General features: G+C 38.0%; 1 protein-coding gene across 2 annotated transcripts in view; it reads right to left on the bottom strand.

Moving 5' to 3' along the window:
• Positions 1–23,046, bottom strand: part of LOC139748138 (uncharacterized) — a 195,902-nt gene that overhangs the window by 49,955 nt on the left and 122,901 nt on the right. For both annotated transcript variants that reach the window (XM_071660814.1, XM_071660813.1), the window contains exon 4: positions 13,600–13,722. In XM_071660814.1, coding sequence (XP_071516915.1) covers positions 13,600–13,722 — 123 coding nt within the window. The remainder of the gene's footprint in view (positions 1–13,599; positions 13,723–23,046) is intronic.

Genomic DNA, 23,046 nt, shown 5'->3' with positions numbered 1-23,046 from the left:
AACGAATCAACTGAATTTTCCAGGTCAAAGACGATTACAACACCGCTTACCAGACGTATAGAAACTGAGACTAGGATTAATGAATTTTTGACTTAGGAGAACGAGAGAACAAACTGTTCTCTTTTGCCAGCCTTAACAAGAAAGGGTCAGTTGTCTCCACTTGGCTGTGCCCACAGCGCGGTCGGTCGTTGCTGAGATGACACTTCTCATTAGGTAACCATAGTGTCGGCAGCACACTTCCTTCTGCTTTCCTTTGCAATCATGGATTTAACTTGGACGAGTTTGTCCACGTGAAAACTACATCAACCATGAGCATATGTACTTCACAATCTCATCTCTGGGATATTGCATGAACGAGAAATAAAAAATATCATTGAAAGATAGATACAGGACGAAACTACAACAGGCATATACATAAGGAAAGGATGCGGTTGCCTGGAAGATAGACTTGTAGGTCCAGTAGTACTATATTCTGCATTCTACACAGTAGTTTTTATCTACGTCTTCACTATCTCTGGATTGATCTGTGGCTTTGTTAGTCCTAGTCATGTAACGGTTTAATATACACTAGTCTGCGAAAACAGAAATATTTTCAACTGGTTTTACCGAAATTAGTGATGTCATCTTATTCTGTCCTGATATTCTAACTCTATCATCTATCATATGGAAACTCCAGACAGCTTAGCAGAACTTACAGCATATTCTAATTCGCACTTTGTATAGGTGAATGATCTTCAAAACATGTAATTTTGAAAAGTTGTATGAAATATATTCAATATGTGTTATTATCACGGATGTCGACAGGAAGATAAAACATACACTGGATACCTGCTTGTTGATTCAATTGTCCACATTACATCTATCCAATAATGACAATCCGGCCTTTTGGCTGAGCTCAGGTGAGACAATTTTTCTTTGCATTTTCTTTCTCTTGTGAGTTGTCTCAGAGTGTGACACACCATCTGCCAGCACCGGTGAAGTTAGCCATCACCAGACTGGACATTCCAGAGGCCTTGGCAGCCTTTCTCTCTCTCTCTCTCTCTCTCTCTCTCTCTCTCTCTCTCTCTCTCTCTCTCTCTCTCTCTCTCTCTCTCTCTCTCTCTCTCTCTCTCTCTCTCTCTCTCTGAAATGTCCTGGTCTGACCTTTAACCCCCTACCCCTCCTCACTGCTAACTGCTCCTGTTTTCTTTTCTTTCTTTTTTCTGTGGAGATGTGTAGACGTGAGTGCAACATTTGCAACTTCATGTCGCTATTACAACTCAGAATGTGGTACTTCCTGGAAACGTCCTGCCACAATTTCCTATTATCCATCTGCTTCTCATATCCTGGAAGGTTCCTTACGACGACCTCCTTAGATGCGAGCGAGCCAGGCAGCTTCTTCACTGCTGCTCATACGTTCTTCAAAACTTGTCTCTGAAAAGTTGTAGTATTTGTGGACTAATAAACTTGCCTTCCTTGGGTTCCCCCGTGACTATTCGTGGAAACATGAGGTAAAGATTACCGAAACCTTTGTCATCTGTGTCTAGGTTTTTTTCTCCCGAATTTTTTTATCACTTCGAGTCTAATGTTGAGACTTCACTCACCTCGACGAGTGGGTGTGTCTTGCTGCTCAAAAATCCGGGACGAACTGTCCTCTCCGAGACCAATACTTTCTAGGGTGATGATGGTCCCTGGCTTGGTAGTTCCACAGACACGAAATGAATGGGTGTTTTGTAGACTCTTTCTTTTCCAAAAAGTCTAATGACTTTTTAGTTCACACACACACACACACACACACACACACACACACACACACACACACACACACACACACACACACAAGATAAGATAGTGATCATTGTAGTTGAGCAGACAGGAAGGATCGCCAGGATTTAACAGATTTCCTTCGTGTGAATCGAACGGCCCACAGGAGGAGAGGTAGTGAGGCGTCCACCACACAGCAGCTGTGCTTTTAAACTTCTCTTGGAAAAATCTGTAAACCCTCTTGTTACTAGGATCGTTGCCCTTGCGCAGTCACAAGCCCAGACATATCGTTGAAGTACAGCAGAAATTCACCTTTTTTCTAATGAAAATCAACGTACTGTTCCTTACGATTTTGTTAGCAGGCTAAGAGAGATGTCTCTGTAGCGAATAAGATTGATTATTTCAACCTTGATCCAAACACTTCAGCGTTTGAGATGAAGTTGATTAATCAGATTCAGAAAACGATTTCTACCCGGCCTGTAATCAAGTTCATTGTGAGCATAAAGTCATTATGCCTTACCCTGGGCTTCCCCATCTAAATCACTAGAAGATCCCTTACAGAGTCACTTCGGTGGTATACTGTCGCAGAGAAAAGGAAACTTGGGGACATTTGATTGTCGTCTCGCATTATCGCTCTATCCCGTAACTCATATCGTCCAAGTGGGCCATTCTATGGCTGCATATCTCTAACTATGACATCAATACTCGCAAGTGAAATGCATCTTTAAGGATCACATGAAGTAAAGAGGCAACCTCTCGTATGTCAGACGAGGATAGCACCCTGAAACGAGAGGGTTATGCAAATGAAACGCATGTAAACAAACGGTATCATTCATCTTATCCTCCTGGTGCACGAATGATTAGCTTCTGCATGAAAGAACAAGAGTAAACTTGAACATCTTTTACAATGAACACAAACATAGTTACCTTTAGATAACCAATGTGCAAAAAAAGTATGGTGTTAAACATGTACGTCAATTAAGGGTTCAGTATTAGGACAAGAATATAATCATTCTCGAAAACGTCCACATCTGATGAGAAACAGAAAATCTTAATGTGATCCTTGAAGTTACATTTTCCTTACTTGAGCATTAATGTCAGCGTTAGTATGACTTGCTGTCATAACTGCTGTGCAAAATGTTTATCATTAAGTCTTGCCCTACATATCGACTTCATCAGCCATGCCCTTAGGAAAGCATATTCACAAATACATGTGCGGTTAAAAACTGTGAACATTTATCGCTTTCTTACACCAGGAAGAGTTCTTATGAGTCGTAGTGTAACCCAGGACCATTCTCAAGGCTCCTGCAGCCCAAGGCTGTGCTATTTCTAGTAGCAGGGAAATGTAGGGTCTTTAGAAATGAGAAAGCTCTCTGACGAGACTGTTCTCCCAGTAATGCAGCCACGCGAAAGGTGAATTTTCACTCGCGTTGTAACCTGGAGCAGGAGGAGAAGAAATACGTCAGGTCGGCCTGAGTTAAAGAGACTTCTTCTCCTGTAGATGTGTGAGGGGAAAATCATTGACTTCCGGATCAGTCATCACCAACTGTTTCGTTTCTCTTGAATCATCTGGAGACATTGGGAGTGGATTCTGAGGCATCTATGTCGCCTTCTTGTGCTCATGATAATTGTCGAGTCTTCTTAAGAGGTTCAGTACATCGGAAAATCTTTCTAGAGGGAACAATGCCTGTATGTCTTTGCCAGGTTGAAGTTCTTTGTGACAAAAGTATGAAAAGAAATCACCGCTACGAACCTGTTTTACAAGGATTTCCTACGTTGTTTTCAAGGCTTAATCCTTGGTATACACGTCATCAGATTTAGATTCTTCTTATGCGTAGGTGGCCCACTGAAGAACGTCAAACCCACATCTATCCAGTGTCAGGAAAAGACGTCATGGTTTCTCTCACAGTAGCAGTAATATCAGTTTCTTGACGATGAGCAAAAAGACGTTTTAGAACATTGCCACCTGAATTCAGTTTGGCTCAACACACCCCTACACGCTGCATCAGCCTCTGACAGAAAATACTGGAACTGACGATGATTCAGGTCAGGATGCCTGATAGGATTCTTAATCTGATATAACAACATTCATTCCAGCATCCCACTGCAGAATGTAACTGCATGAGACTTGTTGGCGGATGATAAACCCAAATTGTATTGGAAGTGTGGAATATAATTTCAGTTATTCTTCGTTTCTTCTAAGATTGCATCTATTTGACCTAACACCATTTTTCTTGCACCATCGACTGCCACGCAATTCCACTTGTTCTTGCTCAAGTTAATGCATTTCCGAAGGTTCACACACTTCCACTTGAGGCAGCAGTGTCCTCCAGACTCTGCTGTCGCACACACCTCGTCCGTAATTTCAAGGTTAGAGAGTCTGTCCTTTTAGAAAATGATTCATAGTGTCCATTACGACTCTGGTTTCATCTGTTGGTTGAGAATATATCCATATCCTTTATCCTCGTCAGTCATTGTAATGGGCACCTTTTCTTCCACGTCTGGAACATGCCTGGTGATCTTAGGAGACAAACTGACATTCGTGTTGGAAGATAACTTTAGAGGACACATATCCTCCTTTATTTTCCCTCTACACTTCTTCACAAACAGACCATCTGGTCTCCCGCCCTCAGCAATACACTAAGCCACAAGTAGTTAACTCGCACATCACACAAATCTTCCTCGACACACATCTAAAAGATATCTTTCGAGCATAGATATAATATAATTTTCTAAACACAATTATCTTGTGTTCGCACCGCTCCGTGCGCAACCTTTATGACGATCCATAGAACATCTTTTGACATTCTACGCCTTAGATGTAGAGAAAGTTAAAGACACATAAGAATAATAGCTTCGTCCTTGTATAAGATGAAGACAATACTCATCAGTCGACCATATCTTTAGAAACTGACATGTTCCGCCCATCTCTCGCATCTTTGGAGCTGAAATTCTTTTCGATGAGGGTCTGTTTGGTAACAGCTTTCTGACTGAGCTGGTAAAGAAATGATATAAGTACTCTCTTAATGCAGAATCTATAATTCAATAATTCACATTCTAATTGTTTAACTTTACCATGGTTTACAAACATAAGGTACAGAGAAAGATGAAAAGAAGAAGTGTGGCAAAAGCAGATGAGAACATAGTGGAAAAAGGCGAAAGTGAAGAATAGAAAAAGAAAAGGTAAAAAGCAAGAAAGACAAAATGAGAAAAGAAAGAAAACAGTAAAACGCAAAAAGGGGTCAATAACGAAAACACGAAATAACAGAAGAGAAAATGAGAAGAGGGATTTTGCATCAATATAAGTGAAGAAGAAAAGAATAGAAACCAGATGGATTTTGATGCAAAAAAAAAAAGAGTGGAAGTAAGAATGGAAAAAAATGTTATCATGAAAGAAACGATGAAAAATAAGAAAAAGAAGGATTTTGTTATAGAAGCAAAGAGGTAAACAAATATGTAAGATGAGGGAATTTCGTTAGAAATGAAAGGAAGAAAAAGGGGAAAGATGAGGGATTTTGTCATGATAAAGATAGGAAAATAGTAGGTAAAAGAAGGATTTTCTTACAATGAAACAGTAGAAGAAAAAAATGGAGAAAATGGTGATTTTGTAATAATAAAAGAAAACAAGATGAATAGGAAAAAGAGGGGCTCAGTTTCAGACAACATGAGGAAGATAATGCTACAGTAACGTACAATCTCATTGCGATTAAAAGAATACATTTTATCGAGCAGTTCAAACGTTTCTTTCCATAAATGTCAACGTCTTCCAACAAAGTAAATATACTCAGAGACTCGAAGTACTAACACGCTGGTGACAGGCCTCTTGAGTGACCTGCTTCGTGTTAACATGTGCCGCAATGGCTAATCCACTATATCACGATGTCCATTTAGATACGAGAGAAAAGATAACAGAGACACACTTCACACCTAATGACTGTGACGAACGAGCTTGTCACCGAGTCATATCGGCCTAATCATGTCACCAGAGAGACTGCCGACCTCCTTGATAATACAACTGCAGTAAGGATAGAGTCACAGATTTCATCGGTCATATAATGAAAGGTGCCGACATCCAACGCCATTCTCCACATCAGACAAGGTTGTGGAGTCGAAGGTGCTTTGATGACGTAATATATATATATATATATATATATATATATATATATATATATATATATATATATATATATATATATATATATATATATATATATATTTTTTTTTTTTTTTTTTTTTTTTTTTTTTGCTTTGTCGCTGTCTCCCGCGTTTGCGAGGTAGCGCAAGGAAACAGACGAAAGAAATGGCCCAACCCACCCCCATACACATGTATATACATACGTCCACACACGCAAATATACATACCTACACAGCTTTCCATGGTTTACCCCAGACGCTTCACATGCCTTTATTCAATCCACTGACAGCACGTCAACCCCGGAATACCACATCGATCCAATTCACTCTATTCCTTGCCCTCCTTTCACCCTCCTGCATGTTTAGGCCCCGATCACACAAAATCTTTTTCACTCCATCTTTCCACCTCCAATTTGGTCTCCCTCTTCTCCTCGTTCCCTCCACCTCCGACACATATATCCTTTTGGTCAATCTTTCCTCACTCATTCTCTCCATGTGCCCAAACCATTTCAAAACACCCTCTTCTGCTCTCTCAACCACGCTCTTTTTATTTCCACATATCTCTCTTACCCTTACGTTACTTACTCGATCAAACCACCTCACACCACACATTGTCCTCAAACATCTCATTTCCAGCACATCCATCCTCCTGCGCACAACTCTATCCATAGCCCACGCCTCGCAACCATACAACATTGTTGGAACCACTATTCCTTCAAACATACCCATTTTTGCTTTCCGAGATAATGTTCTCGACTTCCACACATTCTTCAAGGCTCCCATAATTTTCGCCCCCTCCCCCACCCTATGATCCACTTCCGCTTCCATGGTTCCATCCGCTGCCAGATCCACTCCCAGATATCTAAAACACTTCACTTCCTCCAGTTTTTCTCCATTCAAACTCACCTCCCAATTGACTTGACCCTCAACCCTACTGTACCTAATAACCTTGCTCTTATTCACATTTACTCTTAACTTTCTTCTTTCACACACTTTACCAAACTCAGTCACCAGCTTCTGCAGTTTCTCACATGAATCAGCCACCAGCGCTGTATCATCAGCGAACAACAACTGACTCACTTCCCAAGCTCTCTCATCCCCAACAGACTTCATACTTGCCCCTCTTTCCAAAACTCTTGCATTCACCTCCCTAACAACCCCATCCATAAACAAATTAAACAACCATGGAGACATCACACACCCCTGCCGCAAACCTACATTCACTGAGAACCAATCACTTTCCTCTCTTCCTACACGTACACATGCCATACATCCTCGATAAAAACTTTTCACTGCTTCTAACAACTTGCCTACCACACCATATATTCTTAATACCTTCCACAGAGCATCTCTATCAACTCTATCATATGCCTTCTCCAGATCCATAAATGCTACATAAAAATCCATTTGCTTTTCTAAGTATTTCTCACATACATTCTTCAAAGCAAACACCTGATCCACACATCCTCTACCACTTCTGAAACCACACTGCTCTTCCCCAATCTGATGCTCTGTACATGCCTTCACTCCCTCTATCAATATCCTCCCATATAATTTACCAGGAATACTCAACAAACTTATACCTCTGTAATTTGAGCACTCACTCTTATCCCCTTTGCCTTTGTACAATGGCACTATGCACGCATTTCGCCAATCCTCAGGCACCTCACCATGAGTCATACATACATTAAATAACCTTACCAACCAGTCAACAATACAGTCACCCCCTTTTTTAATAAATTCCACTGCAATACCATTCAAACCTGCTGCTTTGCCGGCTTTCATCTTCCGCAAAGCTTTTACTACCTCTTCTCTGTTTACCAAATCATTTTCCCTAACCCTCTCACTTTGCACACAACCTCGACCAAAACACCCTATATCTGCCACTCTATCATCAAAAGCATTCAACAAACCTTCAAAATACTCACTCCATCTTCTCACATCACCACTACTTGTTATCACCTCCGACATTTGCGCGCTTCACTGAAGTTCCCATTTGCTCCCTTGTCTTACGCACTTTATTTACCTCCTTCCAGAACATCTTTTTATTCTCCCTAAAATTTAATGATACTCTCTCACCCCAACTCTCATTTGCCCTTTTTTTTCACCTCTTGCACCTTTCTCTTGACCTCCTGTCTCTTTCTTTTATACATCTCCCACTCAATTGCATTTTTTCCCTGCAAAAATCGTCCAAATGCCTCTCTCTTCTCTTTCACTAATACTCTTACTTCTTCATCCCACCACTCACTACCCTTTCTAATCAACCCACCTCCCACTCTTCTCATGCCACAAGCATCTTTTGCGCAATCCATCACTGATTCCCTAAATACATCCCATTCCTCCCCCACTCCCCTTACTTCCATTGTTCTCACCTTTTTCCATTCTGTACTCAGTCTCTCCTGGTACTTCCTCACACAAGTCTCCTTCCCAAGCTCACTTACTCTCACCACCCTCTTCACCCCAACATTCACTCTTCTTTTCTGAAAACCCATACAAATCTTCACATTAGCCTCCACAAGATAATGATCAGACATCCCTCCAGTTGCACCTCTCAGCACATTAACATCCAAAACTCTCTCTTTCGCGCGCCTGTCAATTAACACGTAATCCAATAATGCTCTCTGGCCATCTCTCCTACTTACATAAGTATACTTATGTATATCTCGCTTTTTAAACCAGGTATTCCCAATCATCAGTCCTTTTTCAGCACATAAATCTACAAGCTCTTCACCATTTCCATTTACAACACTGAACACCCCATGTATACCAATTATTCCCTCAACTGCCACATTACTCACCTTTGCATTCAAATCACCCATCACTATAACCCGGTATCGTGCATCAAAACCACTAACACACTCATTCAGCTGCTCCCAAAACACTTTCCTCTCATGATCTTTCTTCTCATGCCCAGGTGCATATGCACCAATAATCACCCATCTCTCTCCATCAACTTTCAGTTTTACCCATATTAATCGAGAATTTACTTTCTTACATTCTATCACATACTCCCACAACTCCTGTTTAGGAGTACTGCTACTCCTTCCCTTGCTCTTGTCCTCTAACTAACACCTGACTTTACTCCCAAGACATTCCCAAACCACTCTTCCCCTTTACCCTTGAGCTTCGTTTCACTCAGAGCCAAAACATCCAGGTTCCTTTCCTCAAACATACTACCTATCTCTCCTTTTTTCACATCTTGGTTACATCCACACACATTTAGGCACCCCAATCTGAGCCTTCGAGGAGGATGAGCACTCCCCGCGTGACTCCTTCTTCTGTTTCCCATTTTAGAAAGTTAAAAAAAATACAAGGATGGGAGGATTTCTGGCCCCTCCCTCCCGTCCCCTCTAGTCGCTTTCTGCGACACGCGAGGAATGCGTGGGAAGTATTCTCTCACCCCCATCCCCAGGGATTATATATATATATATATATATATATATATATATATATATATATATATATATATATATATATATATATATATATATATATATATATATATATATATATATATACACATACACACACATACACATACATACCCACATATACACACACACACACATACATATATATACATATGAAAAAATGTAAGAAACAATTTAGAAAACTGAAACTTCTAGCTTGAAATGAAATGAAAAAATGAATGTCACATAATGGTTCAACCTCTGGCTATAGAAAAAGGAAATGTATAATTTATTTACACAAACGTCAATAGTATATATATATATATATATATATATATATATATACATATATATATATATATATATATATATATATATATATATATATATATATATATATATATATATATATATATATATATATATATATATATATATATATATATATATATATATATATATATATATATATATATATAAATATATATATATATATATATATATATTTTTTCTTTCTTTCTTTTAAACTATCCGCCATTTCCCGCATTAGCGAGGTAGCGTTAAGAACAGAGGACTAGGCCTTTGTGGAATATCCTCACCTGGCCCAACTCTGTTCCTTCTTTTGGAAAAAAAAAAAAAAAAACTAGAGGGGAGAATTTCCAGCCTCCCGCTCCCTCCCCTATTAGTCGCCTTCTACGACTCGCAGGGAATACGTGGGAAGTATTCTTCATCCCCTATCCCCAGGGATAAAATATATATATAATATATATATATATATATATATATATATATATATATATATATATATATATATATATATATATATATATATATATATATATATATATATATATATATATATATATATATATATATATATATATATATATATATATGTGTGTGTGTGATCGGGGCCTGAACATGCAGGAGGGTGAAAGGAGGGCAAGGAATAGAGTGAATTGGAGCGATGTGGTATACCGGGGTTGACGTGCTGTCAGTGGATTGAATCAAGGCATGTGAAGCGTCTGGGGTAAACCATGGAAAGCTGTGTAGGTATGTATATTTGCGTGTGTGGACGTATTTATATACATGTGTATGGGGGTGGGTTGGGCCATTTCTTTCGTCTGTTTCCTTGCGCTACCTCGCAAACGCGGGAGACAGCGACAAAGCAAAAAAAAAAAAAAAAATATATATATATATATATATATATATATATATATATATATATATATATACATTATCTCTGGGGATAGGGGAGAAAGAATACTTCCCACGTACTCCCTGCGTGTCGTAGAAGGCGACTAAAAGGGAAGGGAGCGGGGAGCTGGAAGTCCTCCCCTCTCGTTTTTTTTTAATTTTCCAAAAGAAGGAACAGAGAAGGGGGCGAGGTGAGGATGTTCCCTCAAGGGCCCAGTCCTCTGTTCTTAACGCTACCTCGCTATCGCGGGAAATGGCGAATAGTATGAAAGAAAGAAAGAATATATATACATATATATATATATATATATATATATATATATATATATATATATATATTTATATATATATATATATATATATATATATATATATATATATATCTTCTTTCTTCTTTCAAACTATTCGCCATTTCCCGCATTAGCGAGGTAGCGTTAAGAACAGAGGACTGGGCCTTGAGGGAATACCCTCACCTGGCCCAATTCTCTGTTCCTTCTTTTGGAAAATTAAAAAAAAAAACGAGAGGGGAGGATTTCCAGCCCCCCGCTCCCTCCCCTTTTAGTCGCCTTCTACGACACGCAGGGAATACGTGGGAAGTATTCTTTCTCCCCTATCCCCAGGGATAATATATATATATATATATATATATATATATATATATCTTTTTCACTCCATCTTTCCACCTCTAATTTGGTCTCCCACTTCTCCTCGTTCCCTCCACCTCCGACACATATATCCTCTTGGTCAATCTTTCCTCACTCATTCTCTCCATGTGCCCAAACCATTTCAAAACACCCTCTTCTGCTCTCTCAACCACGCTCTTTTTATTTCCACACATCTCTCTTACCCTTACGTTACTTACTCGATCAAACCACCTCACACCACATATTGTCCTCAAACATCTCATTTCCAGGACATCCACCCTCCTGCGCACAACTCTATCCATACCCCACGCCTCGCAACCATACAACATTGTTGGAACCACTATTCCTTCAAACATACCAATTTTTGCTTTCCGAGATAATGTTCTCGACTTCCAAACATTCTTCAAGGCTTTCAGAATTTTTGCCCCCTCCCCCACCCTATGATTCACTTCCGCTTCCATGGTTCCATCCGCTGCCAGATCCACTCCCAGATATCTAAAACACTTTACTTCCTCCAGTTTTTCTCCTTTCAAACTTACCTCCCAATTGACTTGACCCTAAACCCTACTGTACCTAATAACCTTGCTCTTATTCTCATTTACACTTAACCTTCTTCTTTCACACACTTTACCAAACTCAGTCACCAGCTGCTGTTTCTCACATGAATCAGCCACCAGCGCTGTATCATCAGCGAACAACACCTGACTCACTTCCCAAGCTCTCTCATCCACAACAGACTGCATACTTATCCCACTTTCCAAAACTCTTGCATTCACCCCAATAACAACCCCATCCATAAACAAATTAAACAACCATGGAGACATCACACACCCCTGCCGCAAACCCACATTCATTGAGAACCAATCACTTTCCTCTCTTCCTACACGTACACATGCCTTACATCCTCGATAAAAACTTTTCACTGCTTCTATCCACTTGCCTTCCACACCATATACTCTTAATACCTTCCACAGAGCATCCCTATCAACTATATCATATGCTTTCTCCAGATCCATAAATGCTACTTACATATACATTTGTTTTTCTAACTATTTCTCATCCTATACCACTTCTGAAACCAAACTGCTCTTCCCCAGTCTGATGCTCTGTACATGCCTTCACCCTCTCAATCAATACCCTCTCATATAATTTCCAAGGAATACTCAACAAACTTATACCTCTGTAATTTGAGCACTCACTTTTATCCCCTTTGCCTTTGTACAATGGCACTATGCATGCTTTCCGCCAATCCTCAGGCACCTCACCATGAGCCATACATACATTGAATATCCTCACCAACCAGTCAACAACACAGTCACCCCCTTTTCTGATGAATCCCACTGCAATGCCATTCTAGTCTGAGCCATGTAACCTTTGTATCAACCAATCCCTAGCGATGGATGAACAGCTTGGCTGACTGTAGGCCGACTGCAGCAACCAAGATTGGAACATGGCATACGCAGAAAGAGCTCGCTATCTACCTTGATTACGAGGTTATTGATAGCACCTGATCCAAGAATTAACTTGGTATACTCTCAAGAACCCCTTGAGAATATGATTATTCCTGGAACGGTCATCACAGAGGTTGACATTGCATGTTTTCAGAGAGAATACGCGTCTACTACACCACATCAGGACTAGATCACACTGGCTCTGTTAACTAATTGAACCCACAACAAACTATTCTCCAGTACCATAGCACACCGAAAATTCCTAGCAATTTGCAGCCAATTACTTTGCAAGGGACACTGCAATTGAAAACTGAATTGTGTATCGTCACTCAGTTGCTCAATTTTCGTCAAAGGATTGAGGACCTTGCAATGTGTTCCTTAAGTTCACATGACCCTTGAAAGTGGTTGGTGACCCTTGCACTAGCTCATTGTCATGACTTGTTTACATGTGACTAACAGACTAATTGTTGGGGACCTACGACTTGTTTTCGTACCCGTTTTTGCGGCTGAAGTAGACATGGGAACTTCTAACATACTGGGTAGTATTCTGCCTCTATTTTCCAGCACAAAGTGTCTAGAAATTTAACACACCACATCAGGTCTATTTATGCAGGTTCTTAGCACACTGACAATACAATAAGAAACATCAAAATACAGAGAGAAAATGGTTAAAACAAGCCTGGGTGCTAACGAACCCCATGCACCTGTGTCCCCTGAATGAGTCTAAAAGTGTAAATTGTAACGTTGGTGGTTCCAAAAAAGTGATAGTGAAACAGGAAACACAAAAACCGTCACGTAGTCAGACATAATACACTTTACAAAACTCGTAAGGCTTTCAACGTAACTTGGGCATGGCAGACTCAGTGTTGTAAGAAATGAATTATAACATGACAGGGTAAAGTTGCATGTGACTAACAGAATTATGTACAGTTGGGTGTCGGAACAATCCAATTCCAGGCATGGGGACACAAAGGGTGGTTGACTGAAGATTTCTAAACCACGTACGACAGATCAACACACCTTGAGGAAGGGCTTTTGTATGTCTACTACCGTCAGCATCCCAGCACACTTCACCCACGCCCTCGCCCGACGCCCACTCGACCATGATGAAGGAGGAGGTGCTACTCCCCACACGCAGCTGCCCTGAAACAGAATAACACCAGGTAATTATTTTAGGTGTCTGTGTCACCTAGCATGCATCAGGATAAATCATTGGAATAATATGGCATATGATATTTTCCCTTTCACTTGCATAGCTCTCTTCCTAGATTTCTTACCATTGTGAAGCCATCTACAGTTGTCCTACTGAATGTTTCTCTCGTGTAGGTCTATGAGCGTTTGTCCTGTCTGCCGCCTCACAACTGTGAAGTAATGTAGTTATCATACTGGCTGCTTGATCAGTATGAAATCGTCTACAGAAGTGTGTTTTACTTGTATATATCTAGTACATAAATATCATAAGTAAATATGTACACATAAGCATGTGCAAGCTTAATTGATAGTAACCTTTCTCATTATAGTACTTGTTTCTTTTTTTAATTGAAAGTCCATATTTTCTTGCGTGTCTGTAAGAAGCAGCATTGGAGTGGTCATTTTGAACTGCCAGCTTTTCAGTCTTCCGTTATGAAGGAATCTTCAGCAGTAAGTCAGGCAGAGAAGTAAACAGGTTTAGCGCGGGAGAAGTGGACACACAAGTAGCAGCACAGGGAACACGGCTGGTGGTAGAACTCAGTCAGTTCGCGGAAAAACTCAGTCAGCCCATGGAAGAACTCAGTCAGTCCATGGAAGAACTCAGCCAGCCCGTGGAAGAACTCAGTCAGTCCGTGGAAGAACTCAGTCAGTTCGTGGAAGAACTCAGTCAGCCCATGGAAGAACTCAGTCAGCCCTTGGAAGAACTCAGTCAGCCCGTGGAAGAACACAGTCAACGCTTGGAAAAACTCAGTCAATCCGTGGAAGAACTCAGTCAGTCCATTGAAGATCTGGTCTCTTAATAAGCTGCAAGATGATGATGATGAGCAATTTGTCCCTAGTAAAACGAGCTTTTGAGATGCGACGATGTTTGGCGCCTCCCTAAGCTTGCGTATTTTCAATGACTCTACCATCTTTGTTCTTTTATGACCGACATGGCACGTATTAACCACTCGCCAGCCATGGCTATCTCAGGTGAGATGAAGAGAGGGTAAGAATATGACGATGAAATTAATCGCAGTTTCTCAGGTGTCTACAGACCCGCATTTTGAAGGCAGAAGCATTGTAGGAAGAGGAGATTGATAAAAGATGAAAGAGAATTCCACAGCTTTGCTTATCAGGAAAAGGAGGTATCATAACGGTCAATCTTCCTGTGGTTGGTTTCCACACAAAAACTATGGGAAACAGCAGCAAAACACGAGGACATATGCAAAAAGCTCCAGCGAGGAGTGTGGAATTGGTAGAGGGTAGGAACATTTCGCCAGACACGGAGGGATATTATCATTATTATTATCATTATTATTATCATTATTATTATCATTATTGTTATTATCATTATCATTATTATTATTATTATTATTATTATTATTATTATTATTATTATTATTATTATTATTATTATTATTATTATTATTATCATTATTATTATTATCATCATTATCATTATTATTATTATTATTATTATTATTATTATTATTATTATTATTATTATTATTATTATCATTATTATTATTATCATCATTATCATTATTATTATTATTATTACTATTATTATTATTATTACTATCATCATCATTATTATCATTACTATTATCATTATTATCATTATCATTATCATCATTATCATTTTCATCTTTCTGATATCATACTTAGACGCTGTCTCCCGCGTTAGCGAGGTAGCGCAAGGAAACAGACGAAAGTATGGCCCAACCCACCCACACACAAATGTATATACATAAACACCCACATACCCACATATACATACCTATACATTTCAACGTATACATATATATATACATACACAGACATATACATATATACACATGTACATATTCATACTTGCTGCCTTCATCCATTTTCGTCGCCACCCCGCCACAAATGAAATAGCATGCGCGAGGTAGGGCTAGGAAAAGACAACAAAGGCCACATTCGTTCACACTCAGTCTCCAGCTGTCATGTGTAATGCACCGAAACCACAGTTCCCTTTCTACATCCAGGCCCCACAGAACTTTCCATGGTTTACCCCAGACACTTCACATGCCCTGGTTCAATCCATTGACAGCACATCAACCCCGGGATAACACATCTTTCCAATTTACTCTAATTCTTGCACGCCTTTCACCCTCCAGCATGTTCAGGCCCCGATCGCTCAAAATCTTTTCCACTCCATCTTTCCACCTCCAATTTGGTCTCCCACTTCTCCTCGTTCCCTCCACATCTGACATTTATATCCTCTTTGTCAATCTTTCCTCATCCATTCTCTCTATGTGAGCAAACCATTTCAATACATCCTCTTCTGCTCTCTCAACCACGCTTTTTTTTATTGTTATTACTAATATTATCATTATCATTATTATGATTATTACTATTATTATTAATATCATTATTATCATTATCACTATTATTATTATTATCATTATTATCATTATCATCATTATTATCATTATTATGATTATTACTATTATTATTATTATTATTATTATTATTATTATTATTATTATTATTATTATTATTATTATTATTATTATTATTATTATCATTATTATTATTATTATCATTATTATTATCATCATTATTGTCATTATCATACTGTCTCCATCATTATTATTATTACTATTATTATCATAGTTATAATCATTTTCATGATTATTATTATTATCATTATTACTATTATCATTATCATCATTATTATTGTTATTATTATCATCATTATTGTTAGTACTATTATCATTATCATTATTATTATCATTATTATTCTCATCATTATTATTATTATCATTATTATTATAATTATTATTATTATTATTATTATTATTGTTATTATTATTATCAATATTATTATTATCATTATTACCATTATCATTATTATCATCATTATTATTATCATTATCATTATTATTATTATTAATACTATTATTATTATTATCATTATTATTATTATTATCTTACCATTACTATCATTATTACTATATTATTATTATCATTAGTACTATATTGTTACTATCATTATTATTATTATTATTATTATTATTATTATTATTATTATTGTTATTATTATCATTATTATTATTATTATTATTATTATTATAATTATTATCATCATTATCATCATTATCATTGTTATTATTACTATTACTATTGCTATTATTATTATCATTATCATCATTATTATCATTATCATTATTGTTATCATTAACCTTACTCTTATCATCATTATTATCATTCTTACTATTATTATCATTATAATCATCATTATTATTATTATTATTATTGTCATAATTATTATTAACATTATTATCATTATTATTACTATTATTATCATTATTATTATTATTATTATTATTATTATTCATTATCTTATTTTTATTATACTTTGTCGCTGTCTCCCGCGTTTGCGAGGAAGCGCAAGGAAACAGACGAAAGAAATGGCCCAACCCCCCCCCATACACATGTATATACATACGTCCACACACGCAAATATACATACCTACACAGCTTTCCATGGTTTACCCCAGACGCTTCACATGCCTTGATTCAATCCACTGACAGCACGTCAACCCCGGTATACCACATCGCTCCAATTCACTCTATTCCTTGCCCTCATTTCACCCTCCTGCATGTTCAGGCCCCGATCACACAAAATCTTTTTCACTCCATCTTTCCACCTCCAATTTGGTCTCCCTCTTCTCCTCGTTCCCTCCACCTCCGACACATATATCCTCTTGGTCAATCTTTCCTCACTCATTCTCTCCATGTGCCCAAACCACTTCAAAACACCCTCTTCTGCTCTCTCAACCACGCTCTTTTTATTTCCACACATCTCTCTTACCCTTACGTTACTCACTCGATCAAACCACCTCACACCACACATTGTCCTCAAACATCTCATTTCCAGCACATCCATCCTCCTGCGCACAACTCTATCCATAGCCCACGCCTCGCAACCATACAACATTGTTGGAACCACTATTCCTTCAAACATACCCATTTTTGCTTTCCGAGATAATGTTCTCGACTTCCATACATTCTTCAAGGCCCCCAGAATTTTCGCCCCCTCCCCCACCCTATGATCCACTTCCGCTTCCATGGTTCCATCCGCTGCCAAATCCACTCCCAGATATCTAAAACACTTCACTTCCTCCAGTTTTTCTCCATTCAAACTCACCTCCCAATTGACTTGACCCTCAACCCTACTGTACCTAATAACCTTGCTCTTATTCACATTTACTCTTAACTTTCTTCTACCACACACTTTACCAACCTCAGTCACCAGCTTCTGCAGTTTCTCACATGAATCAGCCACCAGCGCTGTATCATCAGCGAACAACAACTGACTCACTTCCCAAGCTCTCTCATCCCCAACAGACTTCATACTTGCCCCTCTTTCCGAAACTCTTGCATTTACCTCCCTAACAACCCCATCCATAAACAAATTAAACAACCATGGAGACATCACACACCCCTGCCGCAAACCTACATTCACTGAGAACCAATCACTTTCCTCTCTTCCTACACGTACACATGCCTTACATCCTCGATAAAAACTTTTCACTGCTTCTAACAACTTTCCTCCCACACCATATATTCTTAATACCTTCCACAGAGCATCTCTATCAACTCTATCATATGCCTTCTCCAGATCCATAAATGCTACATACAAATCCATTTGCTTTTCTAAGTATTTCTCACATACATTCTTCAAAGCAAACACCTGATCCACACATCCTCTACCACTTCTGAAACCACACTGCTCTTCCCCAATCTGATGCTCTGTACATGCCTTCACCCTCTCAATCAATACCCTCCCATATAATTTACCAGGAATACTCAACAAACTTATACCTCTGTAATTTGAGCACTCACTCTTATCCCCTTTGCCTTTGTACAATGGCACTATGCACGCATTCCGCCAATCCTCAGGCACCTCACCGTGAGTCATACATACATTAAATAACCTTACCAACCAGTCAACAATACAGTCACCCCCTTTTTTAATAAATTCCACTGCAATACCATCCAAGCCTGCTGCCTTGCCGGCTTTCATCTTCCGCAAAGCTTTCACTACCTCTTCTCTGTTTACCAAATCATTTTCCCTAACCCTCTCACTTTGCACACCACCTCGACCAAAACACCCTATATCTGCCACTCTATCATCAAACACATTCAACAAACCTTCAAAATACTCACTCCATCTCCTTCTCACATCACCACTACTTGTTATCACCTCCCCATTTGCGCCCTTCACTGAAGTTCCCATTTGCTCCCTTGTCTTACGCACTGTATTTACCTCCTTCCAGAACATCTTTTTATTCTCCCTAAAATTTAATGATACTCTCTCACCCCAACTCACATTTGCCCTTTTTTTCACCTCTTGCACCTTTCTCTTGACCTCCTGTCTCTTTCTTTTATACATCTCCCACTCAATTGCATTTTTTCCCTGCAAAAATCGTCCAAATGCTTCTCTCTTCTCTTTAACTAATACTCTTACTTCTTCATCCCACCACTCACTACCCTTTCTAATCAACCCACCTCCCACTCTTCTCATGCCACAAGCATCTTTTGCGCAATCCATCACTGATTCCCTAAATACATCCCATTCCTCCCCCACTCTCCTTACTTCCATCGTTCTCACCTTTTTCCATTCTGTACTCAGTCTCTCCTGGTACTTCCTCACACAGGTCTCCTTCCCAAGCTCACTTACTCTCACCACCCTCTTCACCCCAACATTCACTCTTCTTTTCTGAAAACCCATACAAATCTTCACCTTAGCCTCCACAAGATAATGATCAGACATCCCTCCAGTTGCACCTCTCAGCACATTAACATCCAAAAGTCTCTCTTTCGCACGCCTGTCAATTAACACGTAATCCAATAACGCTATCTAGCCATCTCTCCTACTTACATAAGTATACTTATGTATATCTCGCTTTTTAAACCAGGTATTCCCAATCATCAGTCCTTTTTCAGCACATAAATCTACAAGCTCTTCACCATTTCCATTTACAACACTGAACAACCCATGTATACCAATTATTCCCTCAACTGCCACATTACTCACCTTTGCATTCAAATCACCCATCACTATAACCCGGTCTCGTGCATCAAAACCACTAACACACTCATTCAGCTGCTCCCAAAACACTTGCCTCTCATGATCTTTCTTCTCATGCCCAGGTGCATATGCACCAATAATCACCCACCTCTCTCCATCAACTTTCAGTTTTAACCATATTAATCGAGAATTTACTTTCTTACATTCTATCACATACTCCCACAACTCCTGTTTCAGGAGTATTGCTACTCCTTCCCTTGCTCTTGTCCTCTCACTAACCCCTGACTTTACTCCCTAAACATTCCCAAACCACTCTTCCCCTTTACCCTTGAGCTTCCTTTCACTCAGAGCCAAAACATCGAGGTTCCTTTCCTCAAACATACTACCTATCTCTCCTTTTTTCACATCTTGGTTACATCCACACACATTTAGGCACCCCACTCTGAGCCTTCGAGGAGGATGAGCACTCCCCGCGTGACTCCTTCTTCTGTTTCCCATTTTAGAAAGTTAATACAAGGAGGGGAGGATTTCTGGCCCCCCGCTCCCATCCCCTCTAGTCGCTTTCTACGACACGCGAGGAATACGTGGGAAGTATTCTTTCACCCCTATCCCCAGGGATAATATACATATATATATACATATACACATACACACACATACACATACATACGCACATATACACACACACACACATACATATATATACATATGAAAAATGTAAGAAACAATTTAGAAAACTGAAACTTCTAGCTTGAAAAGAATGAAAAAAAATGAATGTCACATAATGGTTCAACCTCTGGCTATGGAAAAAAGGAAATGTATAATTTATTTACACAAACGTCAATAGCAGTTCTCATCAATTTAACCACTGTATCAATAAGCTTCAATGTCTAAGCTACATTTTTCTCCAATTTCACTATTTTCTTGTCTTGTCTTTTCTTATTATCATTACCATTATTATTATTATTATTATTATTATTATTATTATTATTATTATTATCATTATTATTATTATTATCTATTTTTCACACTTTTCCCCATTTCCCGCGTTAGCGGGGTAGCATTTAGAACAGAGGCCTGGGCCTTTGAGTGAATATTATCATTACTATTATTATTATTATTATTATTTATTTTGATTTATTTCTTTATTTATTTTGCTTTGTCGCTGTCTCCCGCGTTTGCGAGGTAACGCAAGGAAACAGACGAAAGAAATGGCCCAACCCACCCCCATACACATGTATATACATACACGTCCACACACGCAAATATACGTACCCATACATCTCAATGTACACATATATATACACACACAGACATAATACATATATACACATGCACACAATTCACACTGTCTGCCTTTATTCATTCCCATCGCCACCTCGCCACACATGGAATACCATCCCCCTTCCCCCTCATGTGTGCGAGGTAGCGCTAGGAAAAGACAACAAAGGCCACATTCATTCACACTCAGTCTCTAGCTGTCATGCAATAATACCCGAAACCACAGCTCCCTTTCCACATCCAGGTTCCACAGAACTTTACATGGTTTACCCCAGGCGCTTCACATGCCCTGATTCAATCCACTGACAGCACGTCGACCCCGGTATACCACATCGATCCAATTCAATCTATTCCTTGCACATCTTTCACCCTCCTGCATGTTCAGGCCCCGATAACTCAAAATCTTTTTCACTCCATCTTTCCACCTCCAATTTGGTCTCCCACTTCTCGTTCCCTCCACCTCCAACACATATATCCTCTTGGTCAATTTTTCCTCACTCATTCTCTCCATGTGCCCAAACCATTTCAAAACACCCTTTTCTGCTCTCTCAACCACGCTCTTCTTACTTCCACATATCTCTCTTACCCTTACATTACTTACTCGATCAAACCACCTCACACCACATATTGTCCTCAAACATCTCATTTCCAGCACATCCACCCTCCTGCGCACAACTCTATCCATAGCCCACACCTCGCAACCATACAACATTGTTGGAACCACTATTCCTTCAAACATAGTCATTTCTGCTTTCCGAGATAATGTTCTCGACTTCCACACATTCTTCAAGGCTCCCAGGATTTTCACCCCCTCCCCCACCCTATGATTCACTTCCACTTCCATGGTTCCATCCGCTGCCAGATCCACTCCCAGATATCTAAAACACTTTACTTCCTCCAGTTTTCCTCCATTCAAACTTACCTCCCAATTGACTTGACCCTCAACCCTACTGTACCTAATAACCTTGCTCTTATTCACATTTACTCTGAACTTACATCTTTCACACACACTTTACCAAACTCAGTCACCAGCTTCTGCAGTTTCTCACATGAATTAGCCACCAGCGATGTATCATCAGCGAACAACAACTGGCTCACTTCCCAAGCTCTCTCATCCCCAACAGACTGCATACTTGCCTCTCTTTCCTCTTATTATTATCATTATTATTATTATTATCGTTATCATTATTATCATTAATATTATTATCGTTATTATTATTATTATGATTATCACTATTATTATTATTATCATTATCATTATCATTATTATCATTTTATTACTATTATTATTATTATTATTATTATTATTATTATTATTATTATTATTATTATTATTATTATTATTATTATTATCATTATTATTATTATTATTATTATCATTATTATTATTATTATTATCATTATTATCATTATTATTATCATTATCATTATCATTATCATTATTATCATTATTATTATCATCATTATTATTATCATCATTTTTATTATTATTATTATTATTATTATTATTATTATTATTATTATTATTATTATTATTATCATTATTATTATTATTATCATTATTATTATTATTATTATTATTATCATCATTATTATTATTATTATTATTATTATTATTATTATTATTATTATTATATTATTATTATTATTATTATTATTATTATCATTATCATTATTGTTATTATCATTATTATTATTTATATTATTATCATCATCATTATTATTATTATGATCATTATTATTATCATAATTGTTATTATTGTTATAATCAATATTATCATTATTATTGTTATAATCATTATTATCATTATTATTGTTATTATCATTATTATAATTATTATTATTATTATTATTATTATTATTATTATTATTATTATTATTATTATTATTATTATTATTATTATTATCATTATTATTATTATTATTATCATTATTATTATTATTAT

Source organism: Panulirus ornatus, chromosome 72 (genome assembly GCF_036320965.1).
Source record: "Panulirus ornatus isolate Po-2019 chromosome 72, ASM3632096v1, whole genome shotgun sequence".
Taxonomy (NCBI): domain Eukaryota; kingdom Metazoa; phylum Arthropoda; class Malacostraca; order Decapoda; family Palinuridae; genus Panulirus; species Panulirus ornatus.
The sequence above is the reverse complement of the archived record's forward strand: the minus strand, read 5'-3'. Positions and strand labels throughout refer to the sequence as shown.